This window comes from Macrobrachium nipponense, chromosome 21 (genome assembly GCF_015104395.2).
Source record: "Macrobrachium nipponense isolate FS-2020 chromosome 21, ASM1510439v2, whole genome shotgun sequence".
Lineage (NCBI taxonomy): Eukaryota > Metazoa > Arthropoda > Malacostraca > Decapoda > Palaemonidae > Macrobrachium > Macrobrachium nipponense.
The window spans coordinates 20,574,938-20,596,316 of NC_087212.1; the positions used below are offsets into that span (position 1 = coordinate 20,574,938).

General features: G+C 38.7%; 1 protein-coding gene across 1 annotated transcript in view; it reads left to right on the plus strand.

Moving 5' to 3' along the window:
• LOC135197829 (U3 small nucleolar RNA-associated protein 6 homolog) overlaps positions 1-21,379 on the plus strand; it is a 277,323-nt gene that overhangs the window by 130,627 nt on the left and 125,317 nt on the right. The window contains exon 9 of the mRNA XM_064224974.1: positions 3,410-3,595. Within this exon, the coding sequence (XP_064081044.1) occupies positions 3,410-3,595 (186 nt within the window). The remainder of the gene's footprint in view (positions 1-3,409; positions 3,596-21,379) is intronic.

Sequence of the window (21,379 nt, forward strand, 5' to 3'; positions counted from 1 at the left end):
AATGGTTCAACCGGCAGATGCCTTACTTTGTACTAACACAAACTGAAAAAATGACCACCACAGGAGGGATCTGAATGAATTCTATTCAAACATAATCTCCACTATGCTTGCTTCGGGCAGGAGCGCCTTTAGATTTCATGGAGGTAATTCTCATAATATACCTGGATGGAATGACTTGATTAAAGATTTGTATACATACTCAAGAGAAATGTTTTTACAGTGGAGGCAAAATGGTAGAATGAGGGAAGGACACTGCATTACTAATGAGACAGGCGAGAGCGCAGTTCAAACTTGCTCTTAAACACTGCAGATTAAATGAACAAACTAAGAGCCGATGCAATGTCTAGAAAATCCGATGATTATCCTCCTCTTTGGAAAGATATCCAGTCATTAAATCCTAAAACTAAAAATCTGTCAGAGAGTAGGGGAAGCAGTTGGGGACGAGGCTATCGCAAGTATGTGGGGCGACCACTTCAGCAATAACCTGAATTGCATAAGCGATCAAAATTCCCGAAGGGATGTAGATAACCTCCTTACTGATAACATTTAATTTAATTTTGCAGATCGTATTATGCCAGGTAACATCAACGATGCCATAAAAAGCCTACCTAATAATAAATTTCCCGGCTGTGATGGTCTTCCCGCAGAGGCTTTCAAATTCTGCCATCGCTAATTCACATTTTGCTAGCAGCATTGATGCCATTAATAAAAAACAAGCTAAAGGATGTAGCTGACCATGGTAATTACCAGCCGATTGTAACCACAACGATCACGTCAAAGATACTCGAGTCGGTTCTTCTAGTGAGACTTCTCCCCTTTCTACACACCACTGACAACCAGTTCGGATTTAAAACAAACCACTCAACCGAAACCTGCATCTACATACTGAAAGAAGTGTTGAACTATTACATATCTTAGTTGCTGCATAAAAGAGGCATACCACTATATTTAATTGGTATTTTATATTGCTGGTTCTCCACACAGCAATTCTGTGTCAAATGGGGTAACATATCATACACCTTTGGCTCCCTAAATGGGCTTCGACAAGGAAGCATTCTCTTACCATACCTGTTTAATATGTACACAGATGCCCTGAATGTCAAACTGAACTCACTCCCAACTAGATGCACTGTCAATGAAACCACTTTAAACAACCTATGGTATGCCGACAATATGGTTCTGATTTCTCCATCAGTCCAAGGTCTCCAACGACTCATCGACACTTGCCGCCAGTATGAAGGGGAATTTGATATCCTATACAACGAAACGAAGACCCAGTGCATGTTGCTGTTTCCGAGATTGCTTAAACATATTGCAGAACCACAAATTTTCCTGGAAATCTTGAGCTGGAATTCTTGCACAAATTTCCTTATTTGGGTCATGTTATCACGGATGACCTAAAGATACGGCAAACATAGAACGGAGGTGTTGTAAACTATGTGCTATTGGCAACATGATTGCAAGGAGGTTTGGCTTCTGCTGCTGAGACTTTAAACTGCTTCTCTTTTGCTCGTATTGGTACAGTATCTATGGGTGCTCCCTGTGGACGAACTACACCTGAGAGACCATGAGACATATTACTGTCATTCACAATGACATTTTGAGATGCCTCACAAACACTCCTCACTACAACTCCGCCTCACAGATGTTCACAGAAAACCACCTGGACAATTAAAAATCATTGTATGGCGAACAATGTCCAGTCTGATTACCCGACTGCAAAACAGCAGCAATTCGCTCATACAAATTATCCTAAGCAGTGAGGCAAGAAGATCTAAATTGTAGGGAAGATGGGAAAATGAGGCCATTGTTCCTTAAATGACCTTATCAGAGATGAATCTTACCTACTGTTAAAGTTAGCTCACATCTCCACGCCGATAGGCGAGTCGGCATTCAAACAAAAGAAAAAAGATTGTATGTACAATTTCTAACGATCCAGATCTTAAAAGAGGCGTTGAGATCATTTGAAATCGAAGTCCCCAAAGTTCAGTATCAATCTCTTTCATGGAACTTGGATGTAGTTCTAAAATTCTTATCTGCAGATCTGTTTGAACCTTTGGAATCTGCTTCTTTGAAGACGGTCTTTTTGGTAGCGCTAGTGACAACAAAAAGAGTGAGCGAGTTACAAGCATTCTCCAATAAGGTAGGCTTTTGTAAAGGAGATGCTGTTTTATCATTTGTGCCTTTGTTCAGGGCTAAGAAGGATGTCAAGGCTAAACTTCTACCTAGGGCTTTTGCCACTGAATCATGCCTCTTTTTGTACTGGTTCTGTGCAAGTGCCAGACATTCGCTTGCTATGTGGTTTATGGTTTCATTTTTCGTATTGCACTTCCTACATATGGGAGAGATGTCATTTCCGTCGATTGTTCTTTGAACATATCTGGTTCTTAGGGCCTGATCTTGTGCCGCTGTTATCATTCATTTAGTTTCCTTCTTGAGCTCTCCCCTCTGTAGCCATTGCCATGTGTCATCACTGGCTAGTTCTTTAGTCTGTCTTATGTATTGTCCGTGCATTGGTTTGTTGTGCCAGTCCTCTGTTATTATTATTATTATTATTATTATAACAACTGTAGTGCTACAATTAGGAATAACTTTAGTAGTGGTATTGTTATTATTAAAATTAAAATTTTTTTTTAAATTTATTTTTTTTTCTTATCTCAGTCATCCTATTCGACTGGGTGGTTTTTATAGGTTGGGTTCTGGGTTGCATTCTGCCTACTTAGGAGTATACCACTTTCACTTTTCTCACTATGTGCGCTGTTTCTAATTGCACAGTCTTCTGCATGGGTCATGGAGCTACTTTGGCATCTAGTTTTTCCAGGTTCCTTTTCAGAGGTCTTGGGATTATGCCAAGTGTTCCTATGATTGTAGGTACAGTTTTTACTGGCATTCTTCTTATTTCTGTGTTATTAGGTTTTGATACTTCTCAATTTTTTCTCTTTCTCATCTACTCTGGTGTCCCATGTTATTGCAAAATCAGTGAGTGATACTTTCTTATTGAGTTTGTCAGTTGTCATCAAGTCTGGTCTATTGGCATGTATCACCCTATTTGTTCTGATAACATTATTATTATTATTATTAAAAAGTTCACCTGCTGCACCTCTCTACTCTACCAGCAGTTTCAGGTTTGTCAAGCGGTGGCTTTTATCAAGAAAGAATTATTTTGTGTAGTTTGCTCCATAAATAAAATAAAGTTTTCTCCTAGAGGACTTTTACTCCTGACGGTGGATTTTTTGTATTTGTTATTTTACTTTTATTGGAGAATAATATGTATATAACTGACAATTTTATTATTTTAGTGTTAATGAAATTACTGTACTTGTATAAATGAAAACATGGAAGATGTTAACCCTAACAAAATCTCAGTTGGTGTTCGTGTTATTTTATTTTATTATTTTATATTTTACAGGATTCAAAATCATAGCAAAAACTGCAAAAGGAGCGTATGCTGTTAAAATATGGGAAGAATTTATAAATTCAGTAAGAGATAGAAAGACAAAAGTCAAACAGTATATTGAGGCCTGTGAAGTGAATGATGATATAGTTGCAAGAGAGATGCGCATCAAGTACCTAGATTGGCTTAACCAACATACACGTAAGTATAATTTGATCGTAGTATTTTACGTGTGAAGTTCTTAAAAAGCTATCAATCTTAGGTGGTTATAAATTTCACTATTATGCCTGATGTAGGTTGTAAATCATTGATTTTGGGTGGAAATTTAGAAAAATACTTCAGATATGTTGACAATGCAATATTGTCAGTGTTCATCATATCATGCAAAAACTTTTGTAATGAAAATTATGAATGTTATTTGAGTGTAGTAGTGTTGTCATCGAAAATATATTGATGTCATGTTAGAATTGCTTGAAAATACAAGGATTTCACTTGCCAAATTTTAACCTTTTAAGTAATTTATTTGATAAAATTTGTAAGCTTAGTATTCATTAGTGTTCTTTATCTCAGAAATTACTTGGATTGCTAACTAATGGGATTCTAGTTTTGGTAGGAATCTTTTGTGAGAGATATTGGAAATTATTTCTGAATATATTTTAGTATCAGGAATATCAGTTAAATAGTACATTGACTCTGTAATTACAATAAAAGAGCTATTTAAGTTTACAGTTTAGTTGTAATTGAACTTATGCTTGGTATGGTTAAAGAAAGTACCTTAAGCAAACCCTAGACAGACCTCTTGATTTTAGATGCCTCAGTTTCAATACTACATATGTGTTTGCTATAAAACTAGATTTTGTACAAACTTATTAATAATAAATAAGGCTTGAAGTATGCAGAACCCATCCAAGGGCACAAAGCAAAGCATTTCTAAGAAAATATGCTCAATATATATACTACATGATTAGCTAAATTCCAAGCTTTGCAGATACTCTGTTGATATTCATTCTCTTGTGCACCTTGGTAGGGGTTAGACTTCTTGCTATATTTCACTTAGCCATTTACAGGATTTCATTTTTAGTGTTTATACATTTCATTTTCATTGTGTATAATGTGCCTATAATATTTAGTGAATTTTTAAAGTTATTTATTGGTTGGCAGTGGATGAGTTGCCCGCTTGTTACTGTGAATAGCCTACTGCTCTTCTGTTTTGTTTTTCTGTTTTTCCTCACTCAGTTATGTAACTTCTGCCATCATTGTTTTTATTACATATTTCTGTTTGCTGTTAATGCTTACATAATTCCAGTTGGGCTTGCTTACTGTATTTTTTGTTTTTGGTCCTGCCTCTGTTACGGGCGGGCCTTGTTTGTGACTGATTCCAGGCTCTTACGCCCTTTAACATTAAGTAATAGAAAAAAAAATTAAACATAAATACTTATAGGAATACCTTCAGTATATATTGGTAGGCGTAAAGAAAGAAAGCTTTAAAATAAAATAATTATATTTACAAAAACTTAACTTTAAATAATGATGAAAAATAAATCCTTAGAACGTTTAAGGTTGATGGGATTCGATGAATGGGGGTTTTGAATTCGTGAAGGTTGGTCAGCGCCATCGAAGTCCGTTGACTAAGGTATCCATACTAGAGCTCTGAAGAAATCCATCGTCGACTAGCAATTGGAGACGAAGCAGATGTTTGGTTGATGAATACAGAGGTCGCTATCAGCAACTGAAGTCGAGTTCAGACAATCTCTTCTAAGTTACGCCAAGGTTTTGACGGGGGAAAAGGAAATCGTATTTCGGTAGACAATACGTTTTCACTAGGTCATAAGTAAATTACCCAGTGTGCTGGCCAGCATTCTCTAGACTGCGAAACTCCAAGACTTCCCTGAAGTCGTACTTGCCATAAACTGTTCCTGAGCAATCCAGTAACATTAAATAAAAGACCATCCAACAGGTCCATCAAAGACTATCCAACAAGTCCACCAGTATCGAGGTCCGTTCCTCTCTCGCAGTCGTGTCCAAGGCTTTTTCCCCGCGGGATCAGGGTTACACCACTCGAACTCACCTCACGTAGTGGAAGAAACAAATATAAATAACAGTCCTTCAACTACTCAATTACCACTAGAACAACCCATTTGCGCTCTGCAGCACAACTACTTAACAATAATATAAAGATAAATACATATTTCCGTAACAGCCTCTTAAATTAACTTTTTTCCTTGCCTTGTTAGGATACTTTGTTTCCCTAGTAATGTTTGCATAGGACATTAACCCTTAAACGCCGAAGCGGTATTTTAAAATTCGTCTCCCATATGCCGGCGGCGTTCGCGAGTGAGCGCCGAAGCGGAAAAATTTATTTTTTCATAAAATCACAGCACACTTAGTTTTCAAGATTAAGAGTTCATTTTTGGCTCCTTTTTTGTCATTGCCTGAAGTTTAGTATGCAACCATCAGAAATGAAAAAAAATATCATTATCATATATAAATATTGGGATATATGACAGCGCGGAAAAAAAATTTCATATATAATTAAATACAAATCGCGCTGTGAGCAAAATGGTTAAAGCTAACGAGTTAATTTTTTTTTATTGTACACTAAATTGCGATCATTTTGGTATTTAACACATTGTAAAACGATCAAGGCAACACAGAGAAAATATTATCACAAAATTATGCATGAATTCGTAATGCGCTATAAAACAAATAAACATACGTAAGAGAGAGAGAGAGAGAGAGAGAGAGAGAGAGAGAGAGAGAGAGAGAGAGAGAGAGAGAGAGAGAGAAAATATTGTTATTGTTTAATCTCACTAAAACTTAATATTATTTGTAAACTAGTACTGTATATTATTATTTTGCCCTAAAATGTAGTAATGTCCTTAAAGGTATACTTATACATACACTTCCAGCCCAAACAGAGGGCGAGAGTTACCACTAGGACATACTAGTATTTCGTGTGGCAAGAGAGAGAGAGAGAGAGAGAGAGAGAGAGAGAGAGAGAGAGAGAGAGAGAGAGAGAGAGAGAGAGAGAGGGGGTTATCCTTATTTAAAAGAGTGAAATGGATAGATTTATTGTACTTCTTTAAAATACTATCACATATGAATTTTGAATTTAGTTATATTACTATTATTATGATGCGAAAATAGTATTAATAAACATACACATGTACCATAGAAATTCTCTCATCTCAATGAGAGAGAGAGAGAGAGAGAGAGAGAGAGAGAGAGAAAATTTACATGATCCTGAGATAAGGCAACACACACTCCCCCTCCTGACTTGACAGTTGTTGGACCCCAGCTAACTCAGCTTGGCTACTTGGAGTTCAAAGACAAGACGTGGGGTAAAATGCATTTTCTTTCATTCTTACATAATTCTTTTGTTCATGAAACTTACCCAGCAGATATATATATAGCTGTATTTCTCCGAAGTCCGACAGAAATTTCAAAACTCCCGGCACACGCAGTGGTCGGCCAGGTGGTTAGTACCCATTCCCGCCGCTGGGAGGCGGGAGTCAGGAACCATTCCCATTTTCTATCCAGATTTTTTCTGTCGCTCTTAATGAAAACACCTGTTTTCATTACCTCCGACCAGGATTTTGATTCTCCATTGCCGCTTAAGTATCCTAATTATCTTTTGAATGATTGACTTGGATGTGTGACTAGGCATACGCTATCGTAATTTAATTAACCTTTGTTTTACTTGTCTGAATCTAGTTCGGCTAGTTTCAGACTGTGTTGTCTGCACAAGTAAGGTGAGGCTACCGAAAGTGTCGGTAAATCCTCATTTGGTATGCACGGGGGTTGAGAACGTTTTTTCTTTATTGAAAAATCGATGTAAGACGTGTGAGAGTTTGACTGATTCCGAAGGGAAGACAGATGATTCGTATATACGCAAGTTAGAGTGGGATTGAATCACGGGGTCTTCCTCAAGAAACTGCATTAGTAAACAGAAGTCAGGGTAATGAACCTACTAACCTTTCTGTAGACTTTGTTTTGCCTAACCCTGTAGTTTGGCCTACGAGCCATTAGGCTATGTCTACGAAAGAATGCCCTTTTCTGTTATTGTGGATTCCATTCGTAACTTGGAATCTAAAGTGCTCGCTCTCCAATCAGTGTTGTGAAGTCTAGTGCCCCCAGTGTTGTGGAGGGGGCGTCAGATCGGCCCTATAATGCCTCTAGGCCTGGACCTCTGTCGAACTTCCAAGCCCAGGAAGACGGACATGTCGAAAGCCGCAGGAGGGTTACGGGGAACCCCCACCGATCTGGCGTCCCTTCGGCAGAACCTGTAGACGATCCCCAGGCTGCCAAAAAATAGTGCACGAGAACGGATCATGAAAGATTGCTTCTCGTCCTCCGAGGCGTCCTCCCCGCACAGGGGTTGGAGCTCTGGGAAGGACTCGCGCCCTCTAAAAGAAGCTTTAGAGAAGAGGACGCTTCACGTCCTCTCTCTCGTCAAGAGGGAGCGTCAGATCGGCCCTATAATACCTCTAGGCCTGGACCTCTGTCGGACTCCCAGGACCAGGGAGAGGGCATGTCGAAAACCGAAGGAGGTTTACGGGGTCTCCACATTGATCTGGCGTCCCTTTAGCAGAACCTGTACGGGCCACAGGCTGCAAAAGAGTGTGTTCGTGCGCGTTCCCTCCGTGAGGGATTTTCGCTCTTAGAGGCGTCCTCCCCGAACAGTAGTTGGAGCATGAGAAGACGCTCGCGTCCTCTGAAGAGAACAAAGACGTTAGATGTCGCACAGGCGGCCATCGTCAGTAGTTTCTTAGACGAGCACGCAGAGCCTCTTTGCGCTCCTTCTGCTATAGGGCTTCGCCTTTATTAGCGTCCTCCCCGAACAGTAGTTGGAGCATGAGAAGACACTCACGTCCTCTGAAAAGAACAAAGATGTTAGATGTCGCACAGACGGCCATCGTCAGTAGTTTCTTAGAGGAGCACGCAGAGCCTCTTTGCGCTCCTTCTGCTTTACGGGCTTCGCCTTTGTAGGCGTCCTCCCCGAACGGTAGTTGGAGCATGAGAAGACGCTCATGTCCTCTGAAAAGAACAAAGACGTTAGATGTCGCACAGGTGGCCATCGTCAGTAGTTTCTTAGAGGAGTACGCAGAGCCTCTGCGCTCCTTCTGCTTTACGGGCTTCGCCTTTATCCGTGACTACTCTCCGCCGCAAAAAAGATCAAAGACGCAAGATGTCGCACGGGAGGCCTGTGTCTTTGATCTCAGGGAAGAGGACGCTTCACGTCCTTTCTCTTTTGCTGCTTTGCGGTCGTCACCTGAGAGTTTTGCTGCATGGACGCCTCAAAAGAGAACCAGGATGTCATCAGACGACGTCTTTGAACCCCCCTGTCGCTCCAAGAATAGAGCTGTGAAGTGACAGGTGAGAAGGAATAGGGCTTTCTCTCACTCCTCTCCTTCTCATAGTATCAGCTTTTCACCTGAAAAGGAACATTCTAGAAAAGAGGGTCATCCGTTTGATGCAACATCGACTTGCTTCGTTGCCGACTGGGAGACAGGCAGAACCGCATCCTAGAAGAAAAGATGATATATTACCATTAAAACATCTAAGCGGTCTCCCGCAACTGCGGATCGCTCTTCTCTTTCACCGGTTGCTACGCCTTCTAGATTAGTGCGTCTCACCTGCTGTTATGTAAAAAACATGAGAAACTTCCTCCTTAAGATTCTTATATCGAGAGGAAGAAAGCTCTCCCTACTATTCAAGGGGTTCCCCTCTCTTATTATAGGGTCTCTCTTTATCCGTAAACTGACGTTATTTTTGTTGCAAACCAAGGTGTGTTGCAAGCTGAGATACTCGACGCTCCTAGTTCGACCCTGAGGGAGCGTGGTGTTTACAAGCGTGACGTTTCTATAGATGCTAAGCTGGACGCTTATTTAGACACCAAGCGTGACGCTCGGCTGGACGCCGAGCGTGGCGCTCAGCTGGATGTCAAGCGTGACGCTCGGCTGGACGCTGAGCGTGACGCTCGGATGGACGTTGAGCGTGACGCTCGAATGGACGTTTTGTGGACATTCCTCAGGATTACAACGTGATATTTGTCTGCAAGCTCGTCGACAATCTGACTTTCGTAGAGACTCCCATCGAGAGAGTGCAAGAAATTACCTCTATATCGGAATTTTTAGTGACTAATATTCAGAAAGCACCTATTACGTCACAACAGCAATCTTCATCAAGGATTGAATCGAAAGGACTTATATCACCGTCTTCAGGAGTCCCCTCTGCCACTCATATAGAAGAAGGACGACTTAGTAGGATGTCAGAAGAAACTGACGAGGACCACCTTCTACGTCAGCTTCGTCTGATTATTAGGTATTGGTTCTTTTGCTTCGAGCTTCAGTTGGAGACGAATTCCAACCTGTGGCTCCTCGCTATCCTCCTTCTCAGTTTTCGTTATCGAAAACCGACAAGATTCCTGGTTTGTTCATAAAACTTGCCCGGCGGATGTATGTATAGCTGTGTTTCTCTGAAATACAGCTATATATATATTTATCTGCCGGGTAAGTATGAACAAACTTTATTGTATCTTAACAATATCATAATTGTTAAAAGGAAGAAGTCTCTTTCAACGAAAATAGCTTTTAAAAAAGGTTCAAGATTGGATGGAGTCGAGAAAAGCGCAAAGAAAGACTTCTTTTGCCCAGCCTCTGTCAAGACTATGTGGCAAGGCAGGCATTGGGTGGGATACAAGTAAACATATCGGTGTAAGAGTTCTCGCATCGGAATAAGGTGACTTTTCCAGTCTGGTCGACGCTCCAAGGAGGTCTCTCCTTTCGTCAACAAATGGACTACCATCGGAAGAGCTCTCATTCATTAGTCAGAGTCTCTTCCACGAAATAGAATGAAGTTTAGGTACAATAACATAAGAAGTTTGAACTGTCATTTTCGGTCCTCGGTTTTCACTTGAGAAGATTCCTCGAATAATTTTAATTCGTTCGTTTGGAAGAACGAATACAGTATATTTTCACTCTCTCTCTTCCTTGCAGAAGAAAGAATGTAGTAGAGAATTAGCTGTCCAAGTGATTACAATACTTATGTATTTTATCTTTGCGTTATATTACTACTGTATGGATCAAGTCATATACGCACATCGTAATTACTGATACGGATAGTAACCGAAAGGACTCGTATTCTAAGTGTACTTAATCGGTCCTTCCTGCAAACTTCCAGGAGTTTCCGGTGTAAGGACAACGCTAAAATGTATTGTTACAACAACACCAACTCAGCTTCTGCATCTAGCGTATTCGGTTTCGCTTAAATATGCCTGCTTGAGAATTCTCTTCTAATCGATAATAGTAACAGACCTATTCCTTCGTAGAATAGAGTAGCTGGTAACTCAGGCAGAGTAGTGCGAGACGACCATTGATAGCTGCTGTCGTTGTAGATGACGCAGTATATTCAATCGGTACTCCCTGCAATCTTCCAGGAGTTTCCGATTTAGTTTTTGGTTATTTAAGCGTAGTGTTATGACAACACAAAATCAGCTTCTGTATTTAGCGGATTCTGTCTCGCTTAAATATGCCAACTTGAGAGTTTCGTGCTGTTCAAATAATGAAAAATCTATTCCTTCGTAATATGGAGTAGCTGGCAACTCAGGCATAATACTGCAAGAAGTTGAACGTAAGCTGGTGTAACTGTACACCAACTCGGTATCAGCTAGCTTGCTGTTATGCGCGGACGTTTAAGTCTCTCTCTCCCGCGGGATTGATTGACGAACCGTATCTCTGCCCTACAATCACGGACTTTGCCTAGGATTGAGGGAGATTCTAACATGCATTGAATAAACATTGCCTTCGTTTGCAAAACAATTTTTAACAGAGATATCTATTAGGTTTTTTGGTACTGTTTACTGCACTGTAACAGAATTCTGTACGAGTTTACCGCAGCATAGCATTATAATAATGCTCTCTTAATTATGAAGAGCGCAGCCTTCTTAGGGAAGGAAGCATGCTTAAGAGAGGTAATGGATGAATCTGCTGGGGACCTTTCCCCCCCATTTTTTTTTCCTCGCTGAAGAAGCTTCTTTTCCCTGAAAGGACTGCAATTCAGACCTCTACAGTTTTGTACTTCCGGAAAACTGAAATAACATCAAAGATCGAGTAATGATTCTGAACATCTCTCAGTAGTTCAATGATCACCTCAGGTGATAGCAAGATGGTGCCAGGCATCCTGACAGAGGTTCAGAGGTCCTGCCACATAATCTAAAAGAATTGGAAGCAATTTGGTTGACTCTCCAGTTCCTCGAAGAATGAGTTTTGGCCGAGTGGTTCAGATCAACTCTGACAATTCCACAGCTCTCTCACATCTCAAGAAGAGAGAGCCATTGATGGCCACAGGCACGGAGCGTATCGATCCTCCAGAGGTTAGCTGCACGATTGAAGGAAGTCTGTGTAAAGCTTCTCTATCGACGGCAGCAACTACTGACGTCTGAGTATTCTTTCCTTAGAAATATGTCAAAAGTCGTGGGCTACTCTAATAGCCTCACTTTGAGAGGTATCTCTAAACCGTTCGGCTCTGAGTCTGACTGCGTTCAGACTGTCAAGAAAGTGACCAGAATAAGAGGTTTTTCAAGACTAATGGCTAGTGTCATTACCAAGATAAAGCAGTTCTGCCTATCTTGCAGTGTACCAATCGGAATGGGCCGTTTTTGGAGATAGGGCAGGAAGAATGGTTTTTCCTCCACCTCGACCTTTGTGAATTACATTACCATCTTCCCTTTCCGTCGGAAGAATGGGATGTACTAGCAGTCTCAACTATTGTAGAATACGGAAGTAGGTTGTTGGCGGCCTTTACGTTCAGATATTTGGATCTGCCAAACAACAAAGCCCTTTACGATCTATGAGGTCTGTGGAAATCTCGAAATTGTAGAATATTTCCTGTGTAACTTTTTCCATGTGACCAAAATTCTAACCACTCTAGATAAGACAAAGAGGGTTAGTGAGGTTTAATACATCATCAGAGGTTTTGGCTTTAGAGGACATAATGCGGTGTGTTCTATAAGCCTTTTGTTTTTACAAAGAATGAAAACCTGTTTAATCCTTGGCCCAGAAGCTTGGAAATCAAGGGGTGCTATGGATTATTAGGCAAGAAACAGAGAGAGTCCTGTGACCTGTCAGGGCCCTCAAGTTTTATCTAGTTAAAACTAAAGAAAGTGGAGGTCCTTCGGACAATCTGCGGTGTTTCGTAAAAAGACCAGACTTGCCCAGGTCGAAGAACACCCTGGCATTATGGTTGATGAGTTCTGTTAAAGAAGCTCATTCGTCATGTTTGGACAAAGATTTGAAATCTTTTAACTGAATGTTCACTAGGTGAGGGCGCGGCCTCGGAAGCATTTCAACAGAGCATGGCACTCAGTATCATCCTGAGTGCCACGTTTTAGCGAAGCAACTTTGTGTTCATTTCACAATACCTGCGGGATGTGAAGACGACATATAAGATTTGCTGCTCGCTGGGGCCATACGTGTCTACAGACACAATCTTGGGGGCAAGAAGTATCACTCATCCTATCCTATAGAAAATGTTAGGAAGAGTTTGTTAATTATGTTTATTGGGTCGGCCGCCAGTGGCGGTCTTCTCAATCCTTAAGCCTTAGTTAGATATCCTTAACTTTGGCTAGGTTGGTCAGGTGGTGATATATTATATTCTTAGCCCTCATGGTATGGTCAATATGGTCTAGTCACATTGTGGTCACGCTCCTGTTGACAGATCATCTAGAACTCGCCAGCTACATAGGTCACTACCTTGCTGGAGACTCTAGTAAAGCAGTAGCAGACTTGGGTGACAATAATCACGAAGTCAGCTATGCTAACAGGTAAGGAACCAAGATGTCAATCATCTGCACGCAATTTGTTTCCTAAAATCCTTTTCTGTCCCTCCCCACCTCCAAAGGTGGGATTCAGCTATATATATATCTGCTGGGTAAGTTTCATGAACAAAATGATATTGTTAAGATACAATAAAGTTTGTTCAACCGGCGATATAATACTTACCTGGCAGATATATATAATCAAAGTACCCACCCACCTCCCTCAGGAGACAGTGGGAATAGAAAATCTGGATAGAAAATGGGAATGGTTCCTGACTCCCGCCTCCCAGCGGCGGGAATGGGTACTAACCACCTGGCCGACCACTGCGTGTGCCGGGAGTTTTGAAATTTCTGTCGGACTTCGGAGAAATACAGCTATATATATATCTGCCAGGTAAGTATGAACAAACTTTATTGCATCTTAACAATATCATTTTTATTTGTAAACTAAAATCTTGCTAATTCACTTAAGTATTTTCTTTAATGAATTTATATTATTGCTGTTTTCATTAATATTGATATTTGAAAATTAGTAAATCATTATCCAAAAAACATAGATCTCTGTAAAGAGAGAGAGAGAGAGAGAGAGAGAGAGAGAGAGAGAGAGAGAGAGACCTTACCTTACCTTACAGACCTTACATCTTGTTCGGGTTGCCCCAGGTCCCTCAGTGTGAGGCACCTCTAATGTCTACCAGAGAGTTGCTAGTACATCTTCCGGTATATTTTGCATCTTCCAATCTTGGATGGTCTGGGATGCAGTTTAGATATTTGTCGAGCTTATTCTTAAACACATCTACGCTCACTCCTGATATATTCCTCAGATGAGCTGGCAACGCATTGAATAGACGCTGCATTATCGATGCTGGTGCGTAGTGGATTAATGTCCTGTGTGCTTTCCTTATTTTTCCTGGTATATTTTTGGGCACTATTAATCTACCTCTGCTTGCTCTTTCTGATATTTTTAGTTCCATGATATTTTCTGCTATTCCTTCTATCTGTTTCCATGTCTGAATTATCATGTAGCGTTCTCTTCTCCTTTCCAGACTATATAATTTTAAGAATTGTAGTCTTTCCCAGTAGTCTAGGTCCTTAACTTCTTCTATTCTAGCTGTAAAGGACCTTTGTACACTCTCTATTTGTGCAATATCCTTTTGATAGTGTGGGTACCATATCATATTGCAATATTCAAGTGGACTACGAACATATGTTTTATAAAGCATAATCATGTGTTCAGCTTTTCTTGTTTTGAAGTGCCATAACAACATTCCCATTTTTGCTTTACATTTTGCCAACAGAGTTGCTATTTGATCATTGCATAACATGTTCCTATTCATCATCACACCAAGGTCTTTAACTGCTTCCTTATTTGTGATGGTCTCATTATTAGGTCCCTTATATGCATATAGCTTTCTTTCTCTGTCTCCATAATTTATGATTCAAATTTATCAGAGTTAAATACCATCCTATTTACCTCTGCCCAATCATATACTTTGTTAAGGTCTCTTTGTAGAGCGTTCCTATCTTCATCACAAGTAATTTCTCTACTTATTCTTGTGTCATCTGCGAAACTACTCACTACGAATCCTTAACATTATTGTCTATGTCTTCAATCATAATAACAAACAGTATTGCAGCTAACACCGTACCTTGCGGCACACCGGATATTACCTTGGCTTCATCCGATTTCTCGTCGTTTGCAATAACTATCTGTTTTCTGTTGTGTAAAAATTCTTTTAACCATCTTCCTACTTTATCCACGATATTGTGTTTTCTAATTTTCTTCGCTAATATATTATGGTCTACTTTATCAAAAGCTTTTGCAAAGTCTAAATAAACCACATCTGTTTCATTTCCGCTTTTCATATTTTTGAATATGTTTTCACGGTGGACTAACAGTTGGGTTTGTGTACTTTTTCCGGGTACGAAACATGTTGTCCTTTATTAAACAAATTATTTTTTATTAAATGTTTCATAATATTTTTCTTCATTACCCTTTCATACACTTTCATTATATGTGATGTTAGACTCACAGGCCTATAATTACTTGCCTCTAGTCTTGATCCACTTTTGAAAGTAGGGGTAATATACGCTAATTTGTGCTCATCATTAATCTTGCCTGTATCTACACTTTGTCTTAATAATATTGCAAGTGGCTTTGCGATAGAATGAACTACTTTCTTTAACAAAATAGCAGGAATTCCATCAGGCCCTGCAGCAGCTCCATTTTTAATTTCATTAATAGCCTGCACAATATCAGCTTCATTAATATCTATGTCAGCTAAATATTCACTATTTTTCATCCCTTACTTCTATATCATTATCTTCATTATCTATTCTAGGGGTGAATTCTCTCTTATATCGTTCTGCCAGTATGTTGCAAATTTCCTTTTTTTCATTCGTTAATCTCCCTTCAATTCTCAGAGGGCCTATTTCTATTCTTCTTTTATTCATCTTCTTCGCATATGAGTATAATAGTTTGGGGTTTTGCTTGATATTTAATAGGGTTTTTTCTTCCAAGTCCCGTTTTTCATTTTCTTTTGATTGTATAATCTTTTTTTCTGCATTTTCTATCTTACTTTTTAGTTCTATAACTTTCCATGCATTTTTTTCTTTTGCAAGACCTTTTTTCCACTTTCTGATTTTCTGGAACAAGATTCTTCTGTCTCTGGTATGCATGAATGATGTTTACTTTTCTTCTTCGGTATATATTTTTCCACTATTATCTCCAATATATAATATCTCCGTATTTACCCCCCCTTATGTCATCACTTACGAAATGTTATCCCAATCTTTGTTTAATTCTTCATTAATTTCTGACCATTTTATATTTTTACTGTAGAAGTTGTATTTTCCATATCCTTCCCACTTTTTCATTTCTTGCTTATCTCTATTTTCACTTGCTTTGGAAATGAACTGTTAATTCTAGACATTATGGTCTGAAATACTCGCATTATAAACTATTATTTCTTTAACATAATTCATCTCGTTCACAAATACTAGGTCTAAAGTATTTTCCTTTCTTGTTGGCAGGTGATTTATTTGTTGAAATGTTGTATCTAGTAGCATATCTAATAGCTTTTCAAATTGCCTCTTATCTTCTGCACTACTATTACTCTCTTTTTTATATGTATAAGTACAACCACAATCTCCTATTCGTTCTTTCCATTCTACGAAAGGAAAGTTGAAGTCACCAGATAGGAGAATAGTCCAGTCCTTGTGATTTCTACATATATCATCCAATTTTCAATTATTAAGTAAAACTCTTTAGTATTAGGAGGTCTATATATTACTATGTTCATCAATTTTTCAGATTCAAATTCTACCGCTATTAGTTCACATTCTGAGTTACTATATTTCTCATATATTTTTCCTTGTTTTTTGTCTTTCCCATATATTGCGGTTCCCCCTTGATTCCTATTTTTTTCTATCTGATCTATAAGTTTGGAACCCTTTTATTTGATCATCATTCCCAGTCTCTTGGGAATACAGGTTTCACTTATATTCATTATATCTATTTTCTTTTCATTTTGGGTTAGTTCTTCTAAGTACTCTATTTTTCTTTTTGAGTTACTATAACTAAACCTGCGCATTCATCACTATGATGGTTTGCGTGTTTTATCCTTCATTTTAATACTGATAGTAATAAGGATTTTTTCCCATTCTCTTTCGCCTGTTCTGGTATGTTGTTCTTTTTTTCATTTCCAGAAATTCTGACATTAAAAAATCCAACTTTTCCATAATATTTGATCTTCCTTCATCATAATTATTCATTTTGTGTCTGAATCTGCAATTTTCCCGTTTCTTTCTGTTTCTGCAATATCCTCTTGCATAATAAATACAGTTATTATCTCTTGAGTAGAATTTCGGAGCTGATGCTTTGAAATTCTTTGCTGACACCTCTGCATATCTCATTGGTGGTTTGCTTTTCTCTTTTACCTGATATTCTTGATTTCTCTCTTTATTTGTTTCTTTCTTATTTTGGATTTTATTACTTGGTTGGTTATTTATTTGATTATGATTCATGGCTACAGGGTGCATATATTTGCATTTTTTGTCGAAACTTACATCCTTTTCCTTCTTTTAGGTTTTTACATATTTTTGGATGTGCAGATCTCTGCAATCATCCCCATATCCATCTAAGTATGCACATTTACCATATATTTCATAGTTTTGACATATCTTAGGATGTTTGTAGTAACATCTTTCTCCAAATCTGCAATTCCCTCTTTTCAAAAGGTTGCAGATTTTGTCTTTCTTGTCTATTTTTTCCTCTTTCCCGTCATTGTATAGGATCTGGGTAGAGCCTCTTCGGGATTTGCTTTTCTGTTGTCATATCGTAATTTATTTCTTCGTAGGTATGCTGCTTTATTGCCTCATATGTAGTATCAATGAGTATCTCTGCATCCATACTTTTATCTTGTTCTTTGTTTTCCTTATTTTTTTCTGTCATTTCATTTTTGTTTACTTCTCTTCCGTTTTCTTCTTCTTCTTATTCTTCTTCTTCTCTTCTTCTTCATCCTCAACTATTTGTACATTCAATCTTGATTTAATAACATTGTCTATCCATGATAGACATGTTGAACAAAAATTCTTGTATCTTTTCTCAAATCTTGTATTACCTCAGCACACTGTGGATGGGTCGGAATGTTGCATGCAGCACATTTTCTGATTAGGTTTTGTGGATTGACTATGCTATACCAAACCTTACACAGTTTGCATGCTTTTGGCATTCTTTTTCCTAATGCATCAATTAGTATATTCACAAGATTCACCTTATTCATTTTCTTTGTCGGAATATGTTGGTTTATGTATATTTTCTTTATGAGTCTCTTGACCACTTGGATTTTATTTGGAACTTCTTCAATTATTTTCAAGATGTTTTCATTAGATTTGTTCCAGTTTGAAGGATTATATCCTTCTAATATATCTATGAATGCTTTTGTATCTTTTTGGTTAGGACTGTTGCTGATTTCATAGATGAGAAATGCCAGTTCCCTTCCTGCTACCTCATCGTATTGCGAATCTGCTAAACACGCCAAATTACGCCACCTTTTCCCGCAGTTGGAACTTACTGCCATCTTGTTCTGATTTATAGTATTACACTTGATAAACTAACTTAGAAGACGCTTTATCCTACTATTTTCACACTAATCTTATCACCGATAGTTCACGAACACTTCTAGATATTTCTCAAATTCTAGTCGTATGTTAAACTTGTGATATCTGTTGATTATTGTGACTTCACGCGGGTACGTCTCACCAAGCAAGATGGCTACTACGAGAGAGAGAGAGAGAGAATATCTTCCTTGAGGCCAGGAGGATGGACAGGGGCATTGTCCAATGCCAGCAGACATTTCAGAGGGAGGCGCTTCTCTTCCAAGAATTTCTTCATTGACGGGCCGAAACACAGATTTACCCACTCGGTGAACAAAAGCCTCGTTACCCAGGCATTAGCCCTCCACATCACTGGAAACTTCTCCTTAAGCATTTTGTGGGCCTTGATCTCCTTAAGCATTTTGTGGGCCTTGAAGGCTCGAGGAGTCTCAGAATAATAGACAAGTAGGGGCTTCACACCTTTCAATCCCCACTGGTGTTGGAACAAAGTGCGAGTGTAAGCCTGTCTTTCATAGGCTTATGCCCGGGTAGCTTCTTCTCTACCTGCATGATGTACATCTGATGAGGCATTTTTTTCCAAAAAAGGCCAGTCTCATCACAGTTGAAGACTTGCTGAGAACTGTAGCCTTTCTTGATCATCATCTCGTCAAACGTCTTTTTAAAGGCTTCGGCTGCTTTCGTGTCTGAGCTGGCCGCCTCCCCATGCCGCACCACCGAATAGATGCCAGTCCGATAACGGAATTTCTCGAACCACCCATGCGAAGCCTTGAAGTCTGGGGTTGGCGTTGATGTCCCTTCTCATCCGTCGTCTTCGGCCTGGGCAATCAAATCGCCGAAAATAGCACTGGCCTTGTGGCAGATTGCCGTCTCTGTTATTGTATCGCCAGCGATTTCTTTGTCTTTTAGCCAGACAAGAAGAAGCCTTTCCATTTCATCGTGCACATGGATCCTCTTGCTCGACAAAATAGTGACGCCCTTGGAAGGTGTAACTGCTTTGATGACATCCTTCTGCTTAAGGATGGTGCCTATTGTCGACGGATTTCGGCCGTATTCCTTGGCGATCAAACTCAATCGCATACCAGCTTCATACTTCTTGATAATCTCCATCTTCGTCTCCAAAGAGAGCATCCTCTTCTTTCCGTGAATTTAAAGTTTCTTGGGACCCATGACTACATATATACTGTACGTAATTATGTTATGTAGTATGTATACGTATGTAGTAAAGTTCTCACACAACACGATAAAATATACTACAACGAAATCACTGACGAATTTACGTTAATAAACGAAATCGTTGGAACGAACGAATAACGCGTGCTTATGATACTGACGATGCCGTGCAGTGACCGAAAAAGGACGCCGCTATGTAGATGCATCAAGGGAGGGATGCTGATCAATAGGAGAGAAGGATCTCATGGCGGTGACGAGCATCAGGAACCAATGGGAGAGCAGGAGGATGGTGGCGAGTCTACTCAGTTGGTGATGCGCGAGTTTCAAAATTGTTATCGGTGGTCCGGGCGAATCTCGGACTTTACAGCAACAACCTTTCGTATCTTGAGCAATTTTTGTATGTAGAGCGGTAAAATTTTTCGTATTTGCTTTCGTATCTCGAGTTTTTCATAAGTTGAGCCTTTCGTATCTTGAGGTACCAATTTGTAAATTATTATTATATATGTTAAATTACTGTATAGATTATATGTATGTTGTATATATATATATATATAGATAATACCTATATATATATATATATTATATATATAATATATATGTATAAACATGTGTATATATATCATATATTATATATAATATATATATTATATATATATGTGTGTGTGACGTGTGTGTATGTACAAAATATCTCTGTGGTGTATATATATATATATATATATATATATATATATATATATATATATATATATATGTATGTATGTATATGTATTCATATATATGATATATAATATAAATCATATATATATATATTATATATATAGATATATATATATACATATATATATTATATATATATATATATGATATATATATTATACTATATATATATATATGTGTGTGTGTATATAGATATAATAAAAGGAGCCCATAAAAACACCAAAATGTAGAGAGAAAAGTACTATATTTCAGAGACTGCTGTCTCTCTCTTCAGGTATATGAATGAGAAAAGTTTACAGAAAAGTGGTATTTATACCAAGAGATCCGTCCACAAGTAAGCCAATTTAGGTCACCCCCGCTGATAATCTTCCTTTAATCTTCTTAAGCGTTGGTTGAATGAACACTGCGTCGACGACATCTGAGATCCACGCCCCTTTTGAGATGTTCATTACCTGCTTCTCTTTTATTAAGGCCGATTCCATCATTTGACTCTTGTGCCGGCAGTTGCTGCTATAAATTACACGTGACATATTCCAGTTTATTCTATGGTTAAGTTCATTTATATGGTTGAAAATAGCCGAGTTCTGTTGTCCATACCTAACTGACCGTTTGTGTTGTATTAATCTCTGAGGAAGTGATTTACCGTGTAAATCCGATCTTTAAGATTGGTCCATCAGTCCTGGCATGGGATCTCATATACCCCAGAGTCTTTGGGAGATGTCTTTTGTTGGACGTTAATCAGGGATTTGGCTAAGGTATTTGGGTAGGTAAATGCAAAAGGGTTGGATTTCCCAAGGGTGTGAGTTACTCTCTTAATCGTCTCCAGGTGGGGAATTTTTATTTTATTGTTGGGTGTGTCTCTGTCTGGTCTTGTCTTTAGGTCGGAAGAAAATTACGTTTGCTTTTTGAATTGCTTTCTCAATTATATGGTCAGGATACTTTAAAGATGAAAGTTGCTTGCAAATTAGTTCAAATTCTTTTTCCAAGAAATCTGGGGAACAAATTTGTAAGGCTCTTAAGAATAGGTTGCTAGCTACACCTATCTTGATAGTAATGTCGTGATAGCTAAAGTAGTGAATATATGAAAGTGAGAACGTTGGTTTTCTGTATATGGTAAATTTGTATTCTGTCGTGTCTCTGATTATTAAAACATCAAGAAAAGGAAT